We start from the raw sequence: 24,005 nt of genomic DNA on the forward strand, positions 1-24,005 counted from the left end.
TGAATCAAACATGTATGAGATGCTTACTCGTACAAGCTGGATACACCAAAGGTAGACTAGGATCATTGGTGGGTCTCCAGAAGCCTTCTGCACCGCACGTGTAGAATTTGGGAACCTCTTGCGAGAACCGAAGTCCGGCATTGCAAGAAATCTCGCAGACTTTAAACTGGCCTCCCGAACCCCAGTCCTTGCATTGTTGTGTGCCACCGATAGGATCCTCCAATGTCGGGCAAAAGTCGGCTGCAATGAGAAAAATTTGTATAAATTTTGAAAATTTACGCTCGTGCAAAATCTTCCAAGAAAGAATATTATTTTCTAGAGAAATATTTCAACGTTTATTAGACAAATACTGGCCGAGGAGAAGAATTTACTTACACAACACGTAAACTTTGAAGTTGCAAGTGGCCGAGTTTCCGGCATGATCATAAGCCACGTAGCTGAGATCATAGGTGTCCCACAGCAGAGTCTGTCCGGATCGGTGTCCGTTCTTCTCCTGGACTCTAGTGACGCCGACGTTGTCGCTGAAATGCGGCTCGTCCCAGGTGACGATTGACGATCCGTTCTTCGCGATTACCCAAAGATCGCCCGGACAGTGCTCCACTCTGGGTGGAATCTTGTCAGCCTCGAGTTGCTGACATTTGTTACCACCGTAACCGGGCGGACACACTCGCTGTCCGCAGTGCGACGGTACGACTCTCTCGACACCACCCACGGTTTCGTCGTATCCCGCCCACGTCAGCACCAGACCCTGATAGAGAACCGGTTCCGTGCGGCAGTCGCGAACTTGCTTCTGAATCTCGTTCGTCACGTGCAACGCACGGCCCCAGACTTGCACCTTGGTCAAATGGCCTTGGAAGCCCAAGTCCGTATAACTCTTCGTATTTTCGCTCGGTGGTTTTCCTAACACCGCCCACGCGCTGTGGAAATTTGTAATTATCAATAAATATTAATTTTCTAAAAGAATCGTCGGAGAAACATTGAGGAAAAATGTTTCGTAATTTTTTACGTTTCTTCTCAAAGAACACTTACTATGCTGGGAGTGATCTGCCACTGCCGTAGCCCTCAGTCTTGCTAGCAATGAGGCCTTCTGTGATTAAAATGAGCTCTCCGCCATTTTCACCATTCCACACAACAGCGACGTGATGCCATTGTCCGTCGTTTATGGTCGCGTATTCTCTGAATGGCAGGTAGACGTCTTGCAGGTCGTGGAAGAGAGATACTTGAACACCGCTACTGTGCGCCTGGATCATAAGTCTTCGGTTCGTTGGAACGTGTGGCGAGCTGAAGAAAAGATTTTGCATATATGCATATATCCATGTACTACATTACTCGAAAAGAAAATAATAGTGAATTATTATGCTGTATAAGTTTTAAGCGAAAGAAAAGTGTAAATAAACAATAAACCTATACCTAACGCCATAAAGTGTAAAGAAAATTCCAGCTTCGTCTTTCTGCGTGTACTGCACCCACATAGCGACAGTTAAGCTCTTCGTGGAGCCAGTGAAGAATGGAATGACCTGCGAAGCGCTGCTGCGTCCTGGATCGCTGAAATACAAGTCGTAGTCCACTTGGATAGCTGTAAGAATTTAAAGCCAAGATTAAACGATGAAAACTAACTATCTCTAATATAATATCTTAATAAAAAAGAATCTGAGAAACACATACATTTCCTGCAATCGTCGCCAGTTAAGTTGAATGGACACTGGCAGAAGAATTTGCCCGTGAGATCGATACAAGTTGCTGATGGTGGGCAAGAATTTTCTTTGCAATCGATTATATCTTCTTCACAAGTTTGACCTAATGCAGACGATTAAAGAATTCATTTTTTTTAAGAAATAATAGCGTTTGATAAGACAAACAATACGTGGATATGTTAAAGTTATACCAGTATATCCCGGAGGGCATATGCAGGTGAATCCGGGACCTTCGTCGATACAAGTTGCTCCATTTTTGCAAGCGCCGGCTTGGCAGGCGTCATACTCGTATTGACAGCCGATGCCGGTGTAATCGTTAGGGCAAGTACAATTCAAGCCAGAACCGAAATCTTGACAGCGGCCTTGGTGCATGCATGGATTTCCGATGCAGCGTTCCGGCGCCGTTTCACATTGTTTGCCATCGGTTCCGGATGGGCAGCTGTCGGTTGGAAACTCGTATAAACCCAAAATTTATTATTTCCGCGAAACATCATATAAAGACATATGTACTTACACGCAGAAGTAGTCCATGAACAAATCCACGCAGGCGGCGTCGTTCTGGCAAGGTCGATTCAGGCACATGCCAACGTCCATTTGGCAATACACGCCGCTCCATCCCTCCGGGCATACGCACTTGAAACCACCGACCTCGTCTCTGCACGTCGCGCCGTTCAGGCACGGATCGGACGCGCAGTCGTCTATGTTGATCTCGCAGGACGGCCCGGTGTAGCCGTCGCGACAGTGACAGACGAAGGTGTTGTCGAGATCTATGCAGCGATCGGTGCCGACCGGATTGCAAGGATCGCTCTGACATTCGTCGATTTCCGCCTCGCACTGCAGCCCAACGAAGCCGGGTCTGCACCTGCAGACAAAGCCCTGCAGCTGATCTATGCATGTGGCCCCGTTTTGACAAGGATCCGACGCGCAGTCGTCAATCGTGTGTTGGCACTGCTTGCCCGTATAACCAGGCTCGCACGTGCAGGTATAGTCGTCGATCTGATCGATGCATTGGCCATTGTTTCGGCACGGCCGAGACGCGCACTCGTTGATGTTTGTCTCGCAGGCCACGCCTGTCCATCCCGGATGGCAGATGCACTCGTGGCTGAAGAGCTTGTCCACGCAAATTCCATTCAAGCAAGGATTGCCCGAGCAGAGATCGATTTTCTCGTGGCAGCGTTTGCCGGTAAATCCTGGCGGGCAGTCGCAGGAGAAATCGGCGACCAGATCGGTGCAATTGGCGCCGAGCAGGCAAGGTCGCTCGGCGCAATCATTGGTATTGATCTCACAGCTTTGACCTTCCCACCCTGGCAAACAATCACACTTGTAACGACCCTGCTGAAGAGCTATGCAAGTAGCACCGTTATTGCAAGGATTTCCGCTAGCCGTACAAGGATTTATCTGCATAAAGATACGAAAATAAAATTAGATATAGGTAAACTAAATATAAATACTTAATTTATAAAATGTTTGATGTTTATAGACAGAATACGATTTATTTTAACCGTATATTGATCTATCCTCTATGGAATTTTATTAGGTGTTTAGACTGGAATCGATAAAGAGAAGCACTTACAGTGATGTCGCAATCGACTCCAGTGTATCCGGATCGGCAGAGACACGTGTAATTATTAAATCCAGGCTCGTCCTTGCACATGGCTCTTTCCGGACACGTGTCGTTCGCGCAATCCGATTTCTCTTCTTGGCAATTGATGCCAGAATAGCTGTTGGCGCATTGACATCTGTAGCCTTGCGGCAGATCTATGCAAGTGGCACCATTGTAGCACGGCTGAGACGCGCACTCATCGATATCGATCTCGCAGCGTCTTCCAGAGAAGCCGGCTGGACATAAGCAGTGTATACCGTGTCCCATTGGCACGCAGAGACCGCCGTGCTGACATACGCCGTCGGTGCACTGGACAGGCTTGCACTCCTCGCGGCCAACCGAACCAGGTCCGTCAGTATACATGTTTGTGGGACACTCGACGCACGTGGTCGCACCGTGCTGAGGCTGGAAGAAGTTCTTGGGACACTGAGCGCAAGGTGCGAGTCCCGTATCCGAATACATGCCCGGCGAACACTTGGCGCGGCAACGATCACGACCGGGCGCGGCTGGTTGGTAAGTGAACGTTCCAGCTGGACAGGTTTGACAGTCCTTGTAGCCTCCGATCGGCGGTTCGCCGGTGTAGCTGTTTCTGGGGCACTCGAGGCAAGGCACGAGACCGGTAGGCGAGTACGTTCCGTAACCGCAGACCGGTATGCAATCGTCTATGCTCTTCGATCCTTCCTCCTTTGTATACGTGCCGAACGGACAGCGCAAGCAGGAACCTTGCCGGTCGCTGTTCTGATAGAAGCCCTTCGGGCAGGCTGTGCACTGCTTCTGCTTCTCTCCGGCGAAGGTTCCAGCAGGACAATGCACTGAAAATGTGTAAACAAGTCATGGTGATAGAATTTCTTAAAAAAATTGTAAGTAATAGATCAAATTAAATAGTACGAAATATGTCTACTTACGGCAACGGGGAACGTCGTTGGTATCCATGTTCAATACTTCACCAATGCTGCATGTAAAGCCCCTGCTGATGGATGATTGAAGAGCACGGAGAGGCGGGCATTGATTACCAATCGCGGAAACGTTCAACAGAGGCTCGATAACTGCGCTCGCGTAAGGGATCGATAAATCAAAGATCAGATTCAACGTGGAACCACAAAAATCGTACAATTGCGGTTGACGTTGTGCTGGGACGATCACCAAAACAAAGTCCATCTAAAATTTGTAGAAAATTTTTGTCAATCTAATTTCTCATCCATAATAATTCTGATTTAATTTTGGTCCATACCTTGAGAACATTCTCTTCGATCAGGAAAGGCATCGATCTGACGAAAGACACGTTCATATTCACATTGACAGCGGAGCAGCGTTGAGTTAAAATAGTGTTAAGATTCGTGTAATGCTGAGCCATGAGATCCTGGTACATCGGTAGACAGGATCGAGAAACGGCGCCGTTCGCGCGATAAGTTACCGAGGCAATTACATGATAATCGGCCTGTTGCGTGTCTACAGATATCAATATTTTGATTATTAGTAAATTACACTGTACAAAATAATATAAAATAGTAATAGTAACAAATAAAATTAAGTTATAATCTCAGAATGAGAAACTTACTTTCGGAAACGCAGTCGGGCACCACCGACGAGGGTAACCACCGTTTGTTAACGTCACACCCGAACGTTTTTGCGGGCGAACCATCGGTGAATCTGTACCCAGCCTTGCAGGTCGCTATGCATTGCAGTCCTTTGTCACCGGGAACGCACTGTATACCACCATTAGCCGGCGGTTTCAGTTCCCAATCGACGCAGGGTGTCGCTTGGACCAAAACTTGGAAGTGACAAGTCGCTCTGTTGCCGCTGGAGTCCGTTGCGTATACCGTGACGTTTTCGAAATCGCCGATTCGAATCATCGCACGTTCCGGTACGAAAGTGATTTTCACAGGACCGGACGCGTCTGTGGCGTTGATGCGTTTTCGTGTCTCATTGAAATTAATGGAGTAACTCTCTTGTCGGTCGATCAGTTCGATAACGTAGCTCTGAGGACAGCTCAGCTTCGGTGGAGTTATATCTGCGACATCAGAATGTCAGTTAATTTAATATCGATTAAATTATAACTAATATTAATTAATAATTTAATTAAAATTCATGTTTAAATTAATATATTATATGTATAGAACGACTGGCACTTTTGAGCGTACACACACACTATTAAAACGCAAGACCAGTACTTTTAAACATACGTTATTAACACAAGATAAATCTAAATTAGATCAAATAAAACATCAGACAAATTGAAAATCATCACTAACCTGGAACAGTGATGTTGATCTCGCAAATAGCTACATTGCCATCGTAATCGAAAGCTATAAATTTCACGAACGTGTCCTCGAAGATTCGAATGGGGGTTTTGAAACTCGGAGGCCTGACTTCAACTCGGGCAATACTGCCGCTGTTGTCGATGGCAGTTGGCACCGTGAAGTTCACCGGTAGAAGCTCCCCGTTGGCACCTTTTTGCACGACTATCGGTTGTTGCGGGCAGTTTTGGAAGACCGGTGCCTCGTTGTCCACACAGGGCGAGAATCCGTAATCGTAACCCAACAATGGTTCGGTCGCCGGTTCTTCGCATCCCATAAGCTCGAACTTCAGACAGGCGTTGTCCATGTAGCTGACGATACCGAGGATCACAAAGCGGGCCTGCACGTACTTGGGCAGGGTGATCATCGCCAGTTCGCCGTAATTTCCGGGATCGCGCATAGTCAGATTGAAATTCGGGAAGTAGACGACGTAATTCTCGTCCTCCGCCTTCTTGTAGAAGAAACGGATCTCCGTGGGTCTGCCGACGATGTCATTGGAGACCACGCCCTTCACGAGGATCGCCTTCACTCGATAGACGCGACCGAGATCGACGCTGACGTAGGTGAAGGCCTCCTGCTTGCCGCACCAGCCGGTCACCGAGTTCAGCCGGATGTTCCTGGCCTCGTAGTTCGGTCTCTCGGAGGTGGAGTTTATCGCCGAGTCCGGGATGCGTCCGGAGGCTAGACCGAGAGGTTTGATGACCTTGCACTCGGGCTCGCGAATGCAGACAATCGGTCGCGGACTGATGAGGATGTAGCCAGGCCTGTTGCAGCCGAATTGCACCTCCGAGCCCTGCTCGTAGCTACGCGCTACTTGATAACCGTCGCTCGGTCTTCCGGGATCCTCGCAGACCGGACCTTCGCATCGCAGGTTGCCAAAGTCCCAAACGCCGTTCGCCTGACAACGCACAACGTTGTCGTTGCGATTGGTCTGACCGGCCAATTTGAAGGTATCTTGACAGCCGAAGAAGAACGAGGATTGATACTTGGTGTCCAGGTACTGGCCGTACTCGGCGCCGGGCGTGGGAAGCGGCTTGCCGCAATCCACGCGGGGACAAGCCGGCTGCAAACCGGACAGCCAGTAATCGGGGAAGCCGGGTTTGGGATCGTACACGCACTGTCGGAAATTGGACGTCATGGTGTTGCGCAAATAGCGGCCGTTGCTACCGCATTTCAGGGTGACGTTCTGCTTGAAGGGTACCAGCACGCTGGCCTCGTCGTTTCGGATCACGGTGAGACCCTCGTTTTTATCGTCCGGCAGAGATACACATTTCGCGTCTGCAAAAGTTGAAGAATGCATTTGAATTATTTTCAAGAATAGGGATACCTAATAAATATAAGAAATTTCTTGTAGAAATAAGATCTTATTTAAAACGGAGATGCAACAAAAATTTATGCGCGATAATTTTGAAACGTTCTGTATATTACTTACATTGACATTCGGGAATGGTCCCGTTCCAGACTCCGGCAGACGTACAAATTACAGCAGAAGATCCAGATAAAACGTAACCAAAATTGCACTGGAATCTGATGAGGTCGCCAAAGTGATGCTGCTCCTACAAAACGAACGAATTTCCACATTTCAGAAAATCTTTACATAGCGATAGTAATCGTAACAAATTAATATTTTCTTGGGCGACGAAAAGATTGTGTTATTTAATTTTTTTTTACCTTAGTTGACAATAATTTTCCATTTTCTGGCGCCGTTAGCGGCGGGCACATCACTCGCACGCACGTTTTATTTCTCTGATACAAATCCCCATCCCTCTCGCCAGTTTCTGACTTCACCAGGTTAAATCCGGCCGTGCCATTGCCCTTGTACAGTTCAAAGCCCGTGTTGCACATGCAGGAATAGCTGCCGGGACTGTTAATGCACTTCTGATGGCAGCCACCGTTCCTGATAGCGCACTCATTAATGTCCGAACACTCCAATCTGGTGCAGCCCATTATCTCTAGTTTCATACACGGTGCCCCGATATAATCCTGTATTCTGAATCTCACGTAGCGCGTCTCGATTGGTACAGGTAGATTCAGGATGGAAAGCGTCGCCTCCAAAATTCTGAATTCCACCGGCGTACCATCTGGATTGGTGTAATCCTTGAAGATGTCCGTCAGATCGTTCGTATACTGAATCCGCACGGCCGACGCGTACGCGATGTTCCCGTCGATCCTGGCTACGACTTGCGTGCGGAATCCACGAATGATTGTCGGCGCTTTCATGTCGATCGTCACCCAGTTCGCGCCCGGCTCGATGTTGTTGCCGCACCATCCGTCACCGTTGTTCAAACGAATACCCTTCAGTAACAGAAAGTATATGAGAGAGTAAGTTAAATATATTATAAAAAGAAGAAAAAGCATATGAGATATTATGAATAGAAAGTGTCAATGCGTCTTACGGTTTTTGTATATCCATTTTCCGAGCTTGAAACCGTGATCGACTCGTCGGGAATGCCGCCATTGATGAGACCAAGATCGCCGATAGGCCGACACTCCATGGTCGGTGCAAAGCCCGACTTGCACTTGCAAGTAAACGCACCGGGATTGTTTATGCACTCCGTGGACGCTAGATCGCACTGGCTCGATGTGCATTCATTTATATCTGCAGAGACAGATGGAGAAATATGAGGCAACCGCGTGTTTCTCATTATATGATAAGTAATTTATATTATAAAATCTACCTTCGCAGGTTGGCACATTATCAAATCGTTGATAAGGACCGCATTGTATGATATTTGATCCAGTTAGCTTGTAGCCTCTATTGCATTGCACCCTAACTTCATCGCCGAAGAAATAATCTTTGCCAATATCGACAACAAATCCATTTTTAATCGTAGGTAGTAGCGGACATTTGGCACCTATAGAAAAGAAAGAAATGTCATGTTGTTATCCAGTGTCATCCACTTAATTTTATATCAATGGTTAATTAATCAGTATATTACTTATTATTGAGCAGTTTACTATACTTACGTGAACATGTTGGTACTTCGTCGGACCAGGTACCGTTGCTCATGCAAAGAATGACGGGATGTCCGCTTCGAACATAACCAGGCTCGCACTCGAATCTGACAATCGTGCCATAACTTCGACCGCCTCCGTTCAAGATAGTTATGTTGGAGTGAGGTGCCTCTGGCAACGGAGCGCATTGAGATGCTGAAAACGAAAGAACACACGCGTGTCTTTAATATATAACTCCGCTTTATTTAATACCGCATCTAGTCGTATCGACTGTGAAACTATGATGTTAACGAACCTAAACAGGACGGCTTCTTTTCCCATCTTCCATCAGCCAGACAAGAAATCTTCTCCGTTGGTCTTCCGGAAGGGAACGCGAATCCCGCGTAACACTGATAGGTCGCCAGTCCTCGGTAAGTAACGTTCGAAGAGCCAATCGAGAATCCGTTATCGATTTGAGGTACGGGGCCGCAGTACACCTCTTGGCATTTAGGAATATACGTAACCGACCAGTTACCCCCGGGGAGACATACCGTGGCAATCCTCGATTTGCCTGTGGCGAACTCTTGCCCTAGTGGGCAGGAGAATGTAACTACTGTGCCGAAAGCTGTGTCCCGACTCGACGCTAAAGCTCCCTCGCCGGGTTGTAATGCAGGACAGTCTAAAATTAATAATTTTCACACACACACACACACAATATTAGCTTATCTATTTATTACATATAGATAAACTCATAGTGCAACAATATATATATATACTGATGGAAAAATATAAAATAATTATATAAAATTAATTAATAAGTGTTGTAGTAATATAAGTATATGTTTACATGTTATTTTACATAATATAAGAAAAAATAAATAAAACGTAATATATATAGCTTACCGGCAGAAAACTCGGCCTGCCAGCCCGCGCTGCTGTGCAGAGCATCGGAGGCGAACCTAACGAGCATTTCTCCACTTTCCGCGGTAAGCGTGATCTTAGGTCGAGTGTTAGAGGTAAAACCGCTTCCGGGATGCAAGCGTAGACCGTTCGTATTGGAGCCGTCGTATATCTGTCGATTTTCCGCGAAAAAGCGAAAGTTAATAATCCGAGCGTGCGAAGAGGTAACGGAACTTCATCGCCTTAGGTACGTAACTTAATTAAATTTACCTGCACGTAGTCAGTTTTGTGAACGTTGAAAGTGACGAATTTCAGAGAAAGCGGTCCTCTGTCTGGATTTTTGATTCTGTACAAACACTCCTGGTTATTAGGATACTCGTTGAGACCGTAGGACGGCGATTGAACGGTTCCGTTTCTCGCGATGATCGTGGCTTTGCAACCCTGCGTGAAGCGAATGCTGAAACCGCGTCTGGAATCGCCGAGACTCGTTTTGAAATACAAGTACAAATTGTTTCCGGTGGACATGATCACTGTCGGATTGTTCTCCGATTTCCCGGTGAGACGTGCGATCGGTCGGCTCATAGGTGAATCCCCGTCCCTCACAAGAATGTAATCTCGATTCATTTCGAGATCCAAGTCCTCGATCTAGAAATGAGAAAGTTAAAAATTTTTGAATCTTACAGGTACTTTATATATTCTTCATTAAAAAAAAATTTCAACATTTTATTAAACAAGTATCGCGATTGAAGTAAAGTGGATACGTAAGGTTTCAACTTACTTCCAGAGACATTATGCGCCCCGGCTGAGCCTGCAAGATATACAGGCACTCCAATCCTCCGGGATAATTCTGCGGATATCCCGGGGACATGAGCACTTGGCCTTGCGGCGTTGCTCTAAGGATTCCGCCGCAAGTCTGCGGTTCGGTTTTCCACGAGGCGCGGAAGCCCTTCCTCTCCACCGAGGCGTCGCTGCTGAATTTTATGATCATGAAGTTTGACGCCGAGACGAAAAGTTTATTGCTGAGATCCTGCTTGCCGGAAAGGGTCGCCAGATTTACGGACTTCTCCTCGGTTCTACCGCCCACGAGGATCTGCACTATGTCGAAACTCTTCTCGGTCTCGAATTCTTGAAACTGAAACACACGATCGCGACTCATTTTGTATAATTTCGCGTTTGAAGCTGTCCGATCTGTCGCTCCGAAAAGTTTGCACAGTATATTATAGCATATATTACAGCGTTAAGTGTCATTAGCTTATTGAACGGGGAACGTTTATTGAGCAAATCACTCACCTGCAGGAGAATATTGTGTCCTTGAGGGCCCTCCAGCGTCCACTTGCAATTGCTGAGGGGTGCATATTTATGCGGGTAATTTGGACTTTCCACGACGTCGCCGCTGCTCGCCATGTAATACTGGCAGTTAGCCGGACAGTCCAATTCGTCGGAGTAATCGCCGCAGTCGTCCTGCTTGTCGCATTTGAACGCGGCGTTAATGCATTTGCCGTTCGAGCAGTGGAACGAACCTGCGGAGTTATCCCGTCACGGTGGATTATTATCCCCATTCCACGGTGAAATATGGAGAACGGCCCGCCGGCGCCGGCCCGGCTCGGCCGTTACGCGACCGCTTATATACATATATATTCGCCCGCAATTCACGTGAACGGACTTACCGGAAGGACAGGCGTCGGCCCGACACATGAAAGGAAGAAGCGACTCGCACGTGGTCAATTCCCACGTTTGCCGGTCATCCGTCAAGGCGACGTCCACGCATTCGCCTGAGTGCGGATTCGGTTGCCTGGACGCCCAGAAACCTACATATTTGCCAACAATGTGAAAACGCAGCCCCTGACAATGTTGACGATATTGTTTCTTTTTTGTTTCAGATAATTATTGGCATTAAAAATGTTTTTATTAAGACGTTTTTGTAATAAAGCTACATCCGCTTTATATAATAAACAAACAACTTAATAACGTGTTAACAATTACGAATAATCTCGACTAATGCACGCTCGTGGTAAAGAACTGCGTCGATTTTGTCGTACATATCATCTGAACAATTAAATTTGTCGCTAGCAACGCATAGTTAACTACATACTCGACGCGTAATTAATAGTGCGGTTTAGTAGACGGTGTGCAAATGTATTAGATGAGGAAATTGCAGCTTGTAGCAAACGGACGTGAAATGACGACGTCTGGGTATTGTTGTGGGAAAAGTGTGTCTTCATCTCGTATATGTGAGTTCCGTGTTCCGTGACCCTAATAGAAACTGGCCCCGCGTGCATGCGAGGTCGGAGCTTTGTTACAAAACGACCGCGTCACAATTATCAATCACCTAATTTCATAATACGTTCGTATAACAATAACGTTCGGAAAACTTTTACTGGGACAAAATAAGCTTTCATTATTCTTTTTTATCGTTCACATCCGTATTTTGAATGAATTTATGGTTTTTAATAATTCTACCCGGCAACAAATTTTTCATATAAAAATATATAAAAATATATATAATTATATAATATTATACATATAAAATATATGAAATATGTCCATATATGTCCGTACTACGTTTTTTTTCTTGTATAATCTCTGTTCGTATGTATACAAAAAAAATAATAATAAAAAAAGAATTAGAAAACAAAAATTATCCTTTTAATTATTTTTCTAATTTTTTTTCTTATTATTTTTCTTGTACATACAAACAGAGATTATACAAGAAAAAAAACATATAGACATATTTTATATAATATTTTATATAATATTATATGCTTATATATATTTATGTTTTTATATAAAAAATTTTTTGCCGAGTAGCTGTCTTTAAAATGTGCAGAAATATCTTTTGCATTACAGACTTTTTAATTGAGTTTTTAATTAACTTGACTTTTGCTCAAGATATTAAAGACTGGCACTTACAATTCTTAAGTAATTAATGATTAAAAATAAGATCTTGGAAGAACTGAGAATTTTAAAGAAAAAAAAACCAAGACAAATTGTTAAACAAATTCTTAAATCGTTATCAAATGGATTTTAATATTAAGAATTAAGCATTTCTAACTCTTCAGAATTTTCATCCCCTTCACATTTCGAGAATCGCATTTGCTAGCCGCATCGCATTACATTGGATATCGGTCAAGGTCTCTTAAGTCAATCGTTAATGGCGAGGAGCGCGAGTCGCACTCGAGAGACAGATTTAAAAAAAAAAAAAAGGAAGAAGTGGCAGAGAAGCTGCACAGGATGCATTCGGTTATACGGGATTTGTTCGTGCAGAACGCGCGGCTGCCGTCTGCAAATCGAGCGAAACGAAATTGCGTACAAACCGGCGTATTGCGAGACGAGCATTCCCGCGGCGGATTCGAGCGTGTTGGTACGTAAATCGTCGAGCGAAGCGAGACCTAGCCAGTAACGATCCAAATGCCGGCCGATCATGTTTGCTGACATGTTGTTCTCGCTGTATGACTCCACCACCATCAGCTCGCTCCCGTATCTGCAATATAGAAACGCTAAAGTGATTCAGCTCGCAGCATGGTCGAAAAGAATGAGAAAAAAGGGCATATTTTTTATCTTTTGTCTCGAAAAACGATCGGCACTACACGTTCTTTCGGTCGAAAGAGATACCGATAGTATTCTGTCGGAGTCAAATCTTAGATCCAGAACTAAAAAATATGGTTGCATTAATTGGAATTCCGGTAGATTCAAACAGTATGTCTGTTGGAAAATAAACGAATCAAAAAATTTTTTTGGAATTACCAAATGAGCATGATTGATTTCTTCCCGTTAAATATACCAGAATTTCTGTGTCGTGTATGTTTAAGTGAATATAACTATAGAAGTTTTATAAATTCAACTTGGGGAAAATACTAATCAAATCCTTATATAATTAAGTCTATCAAACGTTCTAGTTACAACACATCGAATCCTATCGTGATAATTAGAAATTCTGCTTGGTTTCACCAAAATGCATTCTACCATACATCACTTCTTGTTGGTATACCATCAAAACATTTTTCTCAGTGTAAATGAAAGGGAAAGATCGATAGTGCATGTCCCTTACCTCCTGCATAATTCCGCCGCTTTTTCCCAAGAATGCCTGATGTTGAAGAATTTATAACAGTGTATGCCTCGCAGCTCCCATCCTGCGCAAGGAAACATCGCATTAAACTGTCTGCCTTAGATGTAGTAGATTGTCTGAGCGCAAAGTTGTAATAATGCGCCACGAGCACGCAACATCGCTAAGGGGATTATTGGAACATCACGTTACATATCTTATAATTGATCGAAATCTCTCTAAAATTATGGTAAAGATACGCTCATAAATTTTTTATACTTTAATTTATTCACAGAGTAGTGAAATTTTTGTTGAAAACTAGAAAACACCGGCACGGTGTACGGATGCAGGAAACCTTACTTTAAAGTCGACGAGCGTTTCCGTGTAACCGGATACTTTAAACCATCTTCTGCCGGCCAGTATACAAAAGACAGGAAAGGCGGTTAATCGGTGACCCGCACTGACAGCAACAGACATAACGGCCTCGATTGTTTTTTTTAGCGTATACGGTGTGCCTTAAGGGGGTTGATAGCAAGTCGAGATGAGGAATCTCGTGAAATAGTGAAACTCATGATGCTGGCAGTTGAACAAGTTTTATAGATTGATTTTTATTGATATCTATATTTACTCCGATCCACTTTAATATTCTATATTCAATATTCCAGTTCAATTTTTCTATCAATTCGATTTGTCGATATCTATTCTTACGACGGTGGCCTGTCTGATTACCTATCACCCCTATCACCTTCGATTTACACGGTACATTTACAGTTTACATTCTGAGATTCAAAGTTTCCTCAAATCTGATTAATCCGAAAGTAATTTGATGCGCTTGCTCGTTTGAGAAATTGCATCGAAATAATTCTCCGTACCGATCGATGTGACTATCGTGCGTATAAGAAGCTTGCTATCCAGATCGCTCCCGGTGCCGGCGGCGAGATCGAACTTTTATTTCACGCCATGTCGTACATCGTCTGAGAATGCTCTCGAGTTTCCGCGAACTCGATTCGTGTCAGTGATTCGATCAAAGTAAACCATTTCGTCCCGGTCAGAATCGTGTCGTCGTATAACAAGCGCGAATATTGTATTTCGCGGAATTTCTGAGCGACAGAATATGCAAATTACTAGAAGTATACTAAAGTTTCGATCCGGGAAAGTATATTTCCACGGTTATCTCGTAGGAAGTTACAGCGTGTTTCATTGTTCAGGAAATATAACGATGTTACGCGAGATAGGACTAAATAATATTACCTCGACCTCGACGATAACTCGACGGAGAATTTAAAAATATCTTCCTAAGTATTCAACTCATGACCATTTATTGGCGATTTCTACTTGTTATCTCAAACGGTGTCGATGTTCGATCAAAATAAAATATTCTGTCCATCATTCTTATCATTCTACAACCACTTGATGACACAGTCGTAAATATAAACGCATAAACAGCGTATTCTTCTGCAGGTTGGATACTTTCCACTCGAGTTATATTGCCACAATTTCTAGATATATAATTAAGTCATTTTTATAAAATTTTTATAAAAAGTTAAATTTACTTTTTTATTCTTCTTTTATTATTATTGGCGGATATTCCGAACATTTATTTGATTTTTTTTGCTGCCTCGCTGCTGAATGAAAATGGAAGATCCTACGTGGAATGCAATTAAAGAAATGTTTTGCATTTTTCGTTGGAACACGTAAGTCGCGTGGAAGAGAAACGAGACGCGCAGCATCACTCAGTCGTGTTGCTGATGCAGTGGGCACTAAATTCGCAGGGAGAGACTCGATGACGACCTTCCTTTCTTTCAAAAGGTCAAACGGCCATGCACGCACGCGGTTCTCCCCGACGTGCATTAGCATTTCTCGTCGTCCGAGGAACGTGTGTGAAATATTATTTTCTCCCGGCGATGAGACGCGTGATATTTCAACGATCGCGTAATATTAATGACACATCGCGAAAAATGGAGGAAATCACAATATTTTGTTGTTACAAAAGAAATTGAAATATAGTGTGAGCTAATGAAACAAAAATCTCCACGGAGTTTTTCTAAAGGTAAAGCCGATATAATAAATCAAAATTGACTTTGAAATTGATAAAATTCAGTATTTAATGAAGTATATAGATGTAAAAAAAATTGGAACAGAAACTCGTAACAATCGAAAGAGTTAATTCACTGGTGAAATAGCAAATGGATGATATAATCCTTTGACTTCGTCCAATCGGCACGCAAGTACGCGGAAAAACAGATCTTTGTGCCTATGTTTTTCCGAAGGCAAAAGCCATCTTGCGAAAAGCGAAGTATGTACACGCATGACGGATGATCGCGTAAGAACAGATGAGCGAGCAAGTTGCCGGATGTTCTACTTTTTGGAATCCCGTTCGACGGTGCAATGCGCTCGGTCGAGTTTCCTCCGAGGTGTACCTATAACCGCGTGGCGCAAACGCGACGTATATTTTTAGGGCCCGGCCGCTGTGTGTACGACGGAAAAGGCGAGCGACGATTCGATGGGTACGAGGGTGGATGAGAAGGAGTCGCAGGAGAGAGGATGGAAAGATGCGGTGGTGGATTCACGGTTTAGGAATGCCGTCCCATTCTTTCTTCGCCGCAGCTGCCTCTGCAGGATCTACCCGATTCGACGTTTATACGTGAGGGCTCGAACATTTCAGGCCTCAACCCGCGTTAGGTAGAACTTTCCCTGCCCATCGGACATCGCACGTTAAGATAGAGGTTGACCTCCCGATTTGGCTGGAATGTTCCGGCAGAATAACGAGTTCGAGTTTCAAAATCTTAAACCGCAACTAAAAATTCTTTCACATCCTGAAATGCGATACCTTCAAATAAATGTGAATATTTTCGTCATGCGTAACATGTGGAATGTAGACGAATGTTGACGAAAGAGATATATGAATCGCGATGGATTCCAGCGTTGGCACTTAAAGTGTTAATAGAGTAATACTTATGTAAATGAAAAAAGTTATGCTTTCAGAAAGTAGATTTTATTCCGATTATCGAATCAACGTAACATATTAACATATATCAGCTACTGGCATACAAACTTTACTTTCTAAAATTGAAATTCTATTTTTAATCCTATAAGATACAGTCATCAAGATATTGAATTAAACATTTCATTCTGCTAATGGCAATCTTTCTTTTTACTAGCTATTGTCTAATGTGTTAAGTGATATTCATTCAAAACAATTTCTCGGTCTCTCGATGAAATCGTTTCGCAAATGTGCGGCTACTACGAGACCAGAGGCGTGACCGAACGAAGCGAATAGATTAATCGAGGCACTAAAGAAGAACGAGAAAATAGAAAACATACGCGGAAGAAAATAGCACTTGCAATTTTTCAAGCGCACGCGACGACTTATGGCTAACGACCAGCCGGCCCCATATGGTATGTACGTGCAACCTACTTAATTGCATCGGCGAGTAACGAGGAAAAGTGGAGCAGCGTTACGAATGGCCGAACTCTTATCCTCATTGTCTCTCGCGAGATTTATTTATCGGACATGCGTATACTTGTCTCATTTTCGAAACTCTCGTGTGCTGCCACAGCCGTGGTATAATTGTCGGCGTGCAATTTGCGATTCAAAGCATCTCCGTGTAATTTGAATGTAAACGGCAACGCGCCCTAGTAAAAAGAAAAGAGTCTTCTGTGTTGGTTTCCCTTTATTTGCAATTGTACCCGGTGCTACGCGTGTCGCGAAACTAATTTTTTCACGGTCTGTCCGCGGAATAAATCCTGCAAAACTGACCACACGCTATTTTTATTTTACAATAAAAATATTACAGACGGCATAAGTATTGATTTACGAGTAAGAAACGCCGAGTCAGATCAAACAAACAAGACCCCTTTTTGTGATAGAATTATCACTTAATAGAATCGTGTTTTACTCCGGCGGAGATTTCTTCGGGTTGCCGAATTATGATTTATCTCTCTCTCTCGGCAGTTATCCAAACATCAGTGAATTGTGCGGCATTAGCCGTAATGGCGTTTACGGTTTCTCAATAATCTCGAAAATCGCTCTATGCCGATTTTATTGCCCGGCTGTTCTTTCGAATCTCTCGTAACCTCTGCGAGACGAGAGAACTCGAATATTAGCGGAGGCCGGTCGCGAAAGTAAGAGTCGCCTAATATCTGCATAAGTCGCGGATGACTGTGAGGATGACGATTTCTACGATGTCTCCGAATTAACTTGGGAGAACCGTCTTGAAAAAATAATTACAGAGCAACTTTCACGTCATCTCTTGCGTCGTACCGTCATCGATTCACGGGAGTTATTAATAAATCATTTATATTACATTTATCACATTTGTGAATTTTCAAGGATTATTTGAAGTTTGCACAATTTTACGCGTAAAAATATTTTCTCGTGTTTTTTCATAGAGATTTAAATTATTCCAAAGAATTATATATATCTTCAATTTTGTCTAAACAGATACGTGTCAAATACTGGATGCGATCTTTTGGAAAGGAAAGGGAAGGTTTGCTTTAAGTGTTGCTTTATGCGCAGCAGTATGCAAGGAAATGTTATTACTCACCGTTTGGACAGGTGAAGACATTTGTGGTAGGAACCTGTAACAGAAAGGAAGCGTGTTTATTTAACACTGATAGTTAACGCTTAAAAATAAATTAAATAATACTTGGTAATTGAACTCTAAATTGCAATAGCGACTCTAAATCGAAACTACATTTAGTTTGCATAATATAAACTAGAAAAAATTTTCTTAAATTATTGACCAACAAATTAATGTTGTAATCAAAAACAAATATTAATAAGAATATCAAGATTTGTTCTTAAATGTTTTTCCAACAGTTTGCTATAATGTTGGAAGCAGATTCATATTGAATGATTAAATTTGAATGATTAAAAAGTTTCTTTGAATTGTCATAGTGACTCAAATTGTAGTAACAATATTTTGATAGGTAATAAAAATATGAGAATGTTTATAACGGTAAATTAACGAGACTCCGCTTTGAGATTTATGATGTCAGTTACTTTTTTGAGAAAAAAGGATCATAAGGATTTAAGGTTGTATGACCCCTTAGAAGAAAAAATGCCAAATTCTTCAAACTTTGTCAGGTGATAATAATAAAGCATTGTGCCAAGTTTGAACAAGTTTGCGAGGCCCGTTCAAAAGTTATAACAATTTGAATTTAACATGGGCTCTTATGGGAATTTATCAAGTTTCACTATTTTTTCAACTTCATTTGAGAAATTAATATCGAAGAAAATATGGCATACTTTTAAAACTTTGCAGAAATATTAATAAACATCTTAAAAACAAATTAAAACAAAAAAAATTATGACTTCGAGGATATTTTTTGAAATATTGAATAAAAAGCAAACAGAGAACAGTCTCGCTTGGTCTCGCTGAACTCGTAAGTACGGAGATCCGGCAACAGCGCACTATGACGTCACATTATAACCTCTCTCTCCGTCACTCTCCGTAAAGGATAACAAATACTACAGAGGTCCGTTACTTTTTTCAATAGAGCCTCCTGTGTATCGAAATATAATTGATATCAAAATGTCATAAATAATCAATTATTAATTTATATGTAAACATTTCGTTTATTAACTGCATCAAAAATGATAAATTATCAACACATATATTATATAATAAATATAAAATTTTTCACAAATTAAATAAATAACATATTAATATTTTATACGTAGAAAAAAAAATACATTTAAATAAAGTGCGTGTAACGCTCGATTATCATAGATATATTTGAAAATTTTTATATCTATATAAATACTACGGAAACGGAAACAAACAAAAATGTTAGAGTTACAATATACAATTATTATAGTTGAATATCTAAATAATAGAAACTCAGATCAATGTACAATTTAAAGCGAATTCAATTGTAAAATAAAATTCCAAATTACATGTTTTCTTCAATAGTCGCTTTATTTTCTAACGTTAGTTGTCGCTCTAATTCAATTGCACGCTGACAACTTTCTTTAGCTGCTATTTCCGGTGCTCCTCCTGCTTCTGCTTCGTATCTCTTATACGTCTTGAAATTTATTGTTGGAATATTTAAACAAGCTAACAATTTGTTTAAATTTGTGAAACCTATTCCGCTGTGGATCAGTCCTAGAAAAAGATTTAACTTATGTATATGTGGCTGTTTATTTATTGTATATTAGGCTTGTTTTTGAACTATTATAAATAATAGTTTGCTATATAAATAATACTAACCTATTGCTAATTTGGTATTAACATCAAATCGTGAGTTGCGTTTTGATTTTCCAGGTGGAGTGTGTTGCTTTTCCCGTTACAACAGGATTAAACAATAAACATTTTATGGCATCGTATGAGCAAAACAGATCCAAGACCTCGACGTTCTTCTTGTTCAGTATTCTTTAATGATAAAGTTTCTTTGCAAGATGTGCACCATAACTGTTCACCGAGAAATTTTAAATCCACGATTCGGCGTCCTTCGCCAGGTTCATTCGAACGATCTTGTTCTTCATCGATATTTGTTGATTATTCTTTCTCCGCAGTACTTGTATTTTTCATACAATTATCTGGTGTAATTTCGACTCGTGTCTTCAAATTACGTTTCCCAGTATTTGTCTGTGTTAACCGTTGATTGTACACTTTTTCAGTGACAACTTTTCCTTTCCACATGTAACGTTTTACTTTTGGCATTTTCGTAGCGCAAGCGAAAACTAACCTCAAACGATGCGTCTGTATATTACACGTGCTCGGAGCACACTTCGCGTTCACGCAGCTGATGTCGAGTGAGATCAATACTACCAAGGCTGCATTCCGATATTCACTGTCAGTACTGCAAATCTATATTTTTCGTCACGTATACTATAGAATTTCAGTACTGAAAGTTGCTGACAGTGAATTTCGGAATGCAGCCCAACTTACAGAAAATGCGACGTTGCCGCGATCAAAATACTTTTTTATGAGACCTATTGTATTTAATTTATTAATAAATAACGTAAATAAATAACGTAATATAATTTCATTAGTATTTTTAAACAGTAATTACTATGTTTTGTTACTTTTTAAAGATTTTCACACTTTCAGATTTTCGTTTGTGTTAGTTGCAAGTCAGGTACAGTCTTTCTAAAAACCATTAAAAATGAAAGTTTATAAACGATAAAATATGCATAAAAATGTCTCTATAGCTCTTAAAAACACAGGCAACCGTTATTTTAATAAAATATTAATATAAATATTACTTTCCAGTAAAGAATATCTTCTTAAATATGTTAATTATAGCTTTATGTTACGTTTCTTAAACTTTTGGCAGAGATCTTACGGGTCATACAATAACCTTAACGTGGAAAGGCGCCGCGCCGGTTAGACCCAGACATGCTAGACGCATTGTTATCCAGGCAGGAGAAAGTGAAGATGCAATCTGTCCAACGATCTTCGTTTCTCGCGTCCGCCTCTCAAGAGCGCGGAAAGCATCCGCTACTCCGCGAGAGCGGAGGACTCGGACGCGTTCTTGTCTGTATTTTCGACGTTGCTATGCGTGCGCGTATCAGTGATATAACGGTGACTACATTCCTACGAGAGGTGCGAGTTGCACCAGCTGTAGAAAGGCTGCACCCTCTCGTGCATTCCTGCGCACGAGCACGCTCGAAAATCAAGTCTCCATATTTATTTCTAATATGTATTACGATAAGAACGATGTCTTATGACGTCACATATGTTTATTAGATAATTATGCAATTAAACGCGATAAGAATTTGCACGAGAAAGGTGTCGCAGTTATTTAATTTCAAGCCAATAGAAAATACCGAAAGCATAATATATAAATGTAATACAAAACAAAGGACAATTAAAATCCAAAATCTTTGCAAGAAGAATTTCTGAATTTTGCTTGCATTCGCTTTGTATCTCTACAAAGGATTCAGTTTTCTATACAGCTATATAATTGCCAGACAAATTGCTAGTTTTAGAGAGGAACTTTTCGCTTCTCGAGGAGACGTTCGCCAAGCGCTTGCCTCGGACTTACATTCTCGCTACGTTCTCTTCTCTCCGCGAGTACCGGGCTACTAAGTTCTGTTAGTTCTGTAGTTAAAATATGTTATATCTGTGTGTGATCGTGCGCGGCACCTTGGCGTATCAGCCAAGCGGCGGGTATTTATATGCGTACGGGCGCGCTTGTGTGCACTGAAATTCACTTTCACCTCGCATATGCCACATCTCGTGGAAACGAGCTCCGGCGCACCGCTAACTCCTACGGAGTCGGCTCGCCGCGCCGCCGACATACCAATTACTTCATAACCCTACGGTTTGAAACTCTTAAGAATCCCGACGCCGACGTAGGGCTTATATCGCGCGAGATCTCGCCCTCGCGTGTTTTCTTCCTGACCGGCCTCGCCTGACGCAGTCAGGGCCGCGCAACTTTTTCTTCGTCGCAGACAAAATTATCATCGCCGAGAGTACTCGGGGTTTTTCTCGTCTAACCGACGTGATTAAGTTAAAAACTGGCCGGAATGTTATGATCAGATTCATGGCGAGAGAGGGAAAGAGAGAAAGAGAGAGAAAAGGAGCAATGACTGTTCTTAGGCAGAAGAGGAAACGGTAAATAGACAAGTGATTAACGCATAGTCTTTTACTTCTAAAGACGCGCGGGACGATGTGTAATTTGCGAAGTGATCGTGAATATCGGTTAGCAATAGAGACGCACTTAACTCTCGACAAGTAACGCGTGCGGCACACTTTGAAGGTGCTGAAACTTCAAAGCTTGATAAGAATGTACTTGAACACTCACCTGAGACTCCGTTAGCTGAAGATGGCACAAGAGGACGGCGACCCAAACGGTCGCCAATTCTCTTATCAGCATATTCCTGCAACAGACAAGAAACTCTACGTGAGTAGGCAATTTTGCGTCGTACGACGTATAATTAAACGATCGTAGATATCGTCGAACGGTGTAACGGAGGCGGCGCGCAATTTTTTTTCTCGAAACCTCTAGATTTTTCTCGGAATTTCTCGCCGCTGACTGGCGTCTCTTCGTCATCGGCGCATTTAGCGATGCAACGTGTGCGCGTTTCATCCTCGGCCCAGGATTAGCGATTGCGAGTCCACGTGAAAGTCGTACCGTTGAGGCCGCGATTCGCTCGCGAGACTCAGCGAGACTTTTTTTCTCTGCCTTCGTCGGACGTTCGTCATAATCGCGAAAGAACGCGGAAGCTATCGTTATTTTCTGTACACCGTCGAATACACACCCGTTCCCATAAAATTCCTTACGGTTTCTGTGGCTGAATTGTGGCACAGAGCGCGGAGCGGCTGTGTGTAGGTACATACCTCGCCCCGCGTAACCGAGTGCCGTGCCATAGTCGCCGATAACCGTCGCGCGGTCCGCGAAGATTATTATTGATGACGTTACGCTGCACTGCGCTGCACAGTGCACCTGTGTGTCTATTAACTCTACCGGACCTTATTTTTCGTAGCGCCAACCCCAGCGTGGGGTCATCCGAGCATCACGCTCTTGCTCTTCCGCGTTTAAAAGATTACTCCAAAAACGGCAACTCCTTTTGATAGATTTTAAATCTGTCTAAATCCAACCAAAGAGAGAAAAAAAAGGAACGAAATAAAAAAAAGCATGATACGACGATTAAAGAACATGTATATGTATTATTACAATTGCGTTTTCCAAGTCGCAAGCAGTTACGAATACGCGTGACGCAACGGTCGCGAGGCGCATCGCGGATGAGCGAACTCGTGGGAAGCGCTGGAAAGCGATCTACACCGTCGTCGTCGGCGCGGCATAGTATACGGATCGCGAAAGTTTATTATATTTTCGCGCCGTTGTACAGTCGCTTTTATGCAACCAACGCGCTATTGTCCGTCCACACACGCGAGGCGTCACAATTGCGCCTCGCGCTTAACTGGAGCAAGCGGTCGTGCGAAAGCTGCCGAGCCGAGTATCCGCGTTTAATTAGCGGCTGGGTAATTAGGCCTCCTCGCATTCGGAAATGCCGATTGCGTCGTGAGAATTCGTACCAGCAGAGCTCTTCCTTAATCATACATGCAAGCGTGTGCGACCTTTCAAGATTTCGGTTGCAACAGTTGTCAAAAGAGAATGTTGAGACTGGAACGACGAACCCAAGAAGATAACTTTGGTGATTCTTAAGAAAGAGATATTAATGTTTTTAACGGCGAGGAGCGTCGGTTAATCAATTTTTATTCGCAAAGATAACGGATCGCTTCCCCTGCTGCCTCATCGATTCGCGTGTCATACTTCTGTATAACCGTTGCCGAGCAAAAGAAGCTAATTCGCGTAAAATAAGCAATCGTTCGGATGTTTTCTTGCGTAAACACGATCGTCGCCTCGGACGAAACAATCGTACTTACCAGCCGAACGCGAGACCCGTTAGAATTGCGATCGGTATAGGAAGTATCCTATCGGCTAGAGGACCGGACCGCGACGAGATTACGATTATTCGCGATTACACCGTCGTCGTCGGCAGGAAATCTTCCTGCGGTGAGCTAAATGTCTGACGTGCCCCCACTGCCTCGTTCGAGATAGTCGATGCCCGACGATTA

General features: G+C 42.8%; 1 protein-coding gene and 1 pseudogene across 4 annotated transcripts in view; both read right to left on the minus strand.

The window, feature by feature from the left end:
• Uif (sushi, von Willebrand factor type A, EGF and pentraxin domain-containing protein uif) overlaps positions 1-24,005 on the minus strand; it is a 38,743-nt gene that overhangs the window by 4,658 nt on the left and 10,080 nt on the right. For 2 of the 3 annotated variants that reach the window (XM_077412614.1, XM_077412612.1), the window contains exons 2-28: positions 22,228-22,303; positions 18,018-18,051; positions 13,477-13,558; positions 12,743-12,909; positions 11,096-11,236; positions 10,719-10,948; positions 10,207-10,560; positions 9,699-10,073; positions 9,432-9,600; positions 8,845-9,207; positions 8,562-8,744; positions 8,273-8,449; positions 7,991-8,193; positions 7,266-7,889; positions 7,027-7,150; positions 5,550-6,872; positions 4,856-5,308; positions 4,529-4,746; positions 4,203-4,455; positions 3,268-4,109; positions 2,209-3,092; positions 1,886-2,133; positions 1,666-1,797; positions 1,411-1,576; positions 1,030-1,281; positions 376-917; positions 28-240 (exon numbers count right to left, since the gene is read on the minus strand). In XM_077412614.1, coding sequence (XP_077268740.1) covers positions 28-240; positions 376-917; positions 1,030-1,281; positions 1,411-1,576; positions 1,666-1,797; positions 1,886-2,133; positions 2,209-3,092; positions 3,268-4,109; positions 4,203-4,455; positions 4,529-4,746; positions 4,856-5,308; positions 5,550-6,872; positions 7,027-7,150; positions 7,266-7,889; positions 7,991-8,193; positions 8,273-8,449; positions 8,562-8,744; positions 8,845-9,207; positions 9,432-9,600; positions 9,699-10,073; positions 10,207-10,560; positions 10,719-10,948; positions 11,096-11,236; positions 12,743-12,909; positions 13,477-13,558; positions 18,018-18,051; positions 22,228-22,299 — 8,824 coding nt within the window. In that variant the 5' untranslated portion in view covers positions 22,300-22,303. Of the gene's footprint in view, positions 1-27; positions 241-375; positions 918-1,029; positions 1,282-1,410; positions 1,577-1,665; positions 1,798-1,885; positions 2,134-2,208; positions 3,093-3,267; positions 4,110-4,202; positions 4,456-4,528; positions 4,747-4,855; positions 5,309-5,549; positions 6,873-7,026; positions 7,151-7,265; positions 7,890-7,990; positions 8,194-8,272; positions 8,450-8,561; positions 8,745-8,844; positions 9,208-9,431; positions 9,601-9,698; positions 10,074-10,206; positions 10,561-10,718; positions 10,949-11,095; positions 11,237-12,742; positions 12,910-13,476; positions 13,559-18,017; positions 18,052-22,227; positions 22,304-23,813; positions 23,849-24,005 lie in introns of those variants that run through there. The other variant, XM_077412613.1, reaches the window with a different exon arrangement.
• Positions 19,129-21,113, minus strand: LOC143900979 (uncharacterized; annotated as a pseudogene). Its single transcript, XR_013257933.1, has 2 exons — positions 19,686-21,113; positions 19,129-19,580 (listed from the first exon to the last, which is right to left on the minus strand). The product of XR_013257933.1 is annotated as an uncharacterized LOC143900979 (transcript).

The sequence above is a fragment of the Temnothorax americanus genome, unplaced genomic scaffold (genome assembly GCF_048541705.1).
Source record: "Temnothorax americanus isolate GAGA-0224 unplaced genomic scaffold, ASM4854170v1 Scaffold31, whole genome shotgun sequence".
NCBI lineage: Eukaryota > Metazoa > Arthropoda > Insecta > Hymenoptera > Formicidae > Temnothorax > Temnothorax americanus.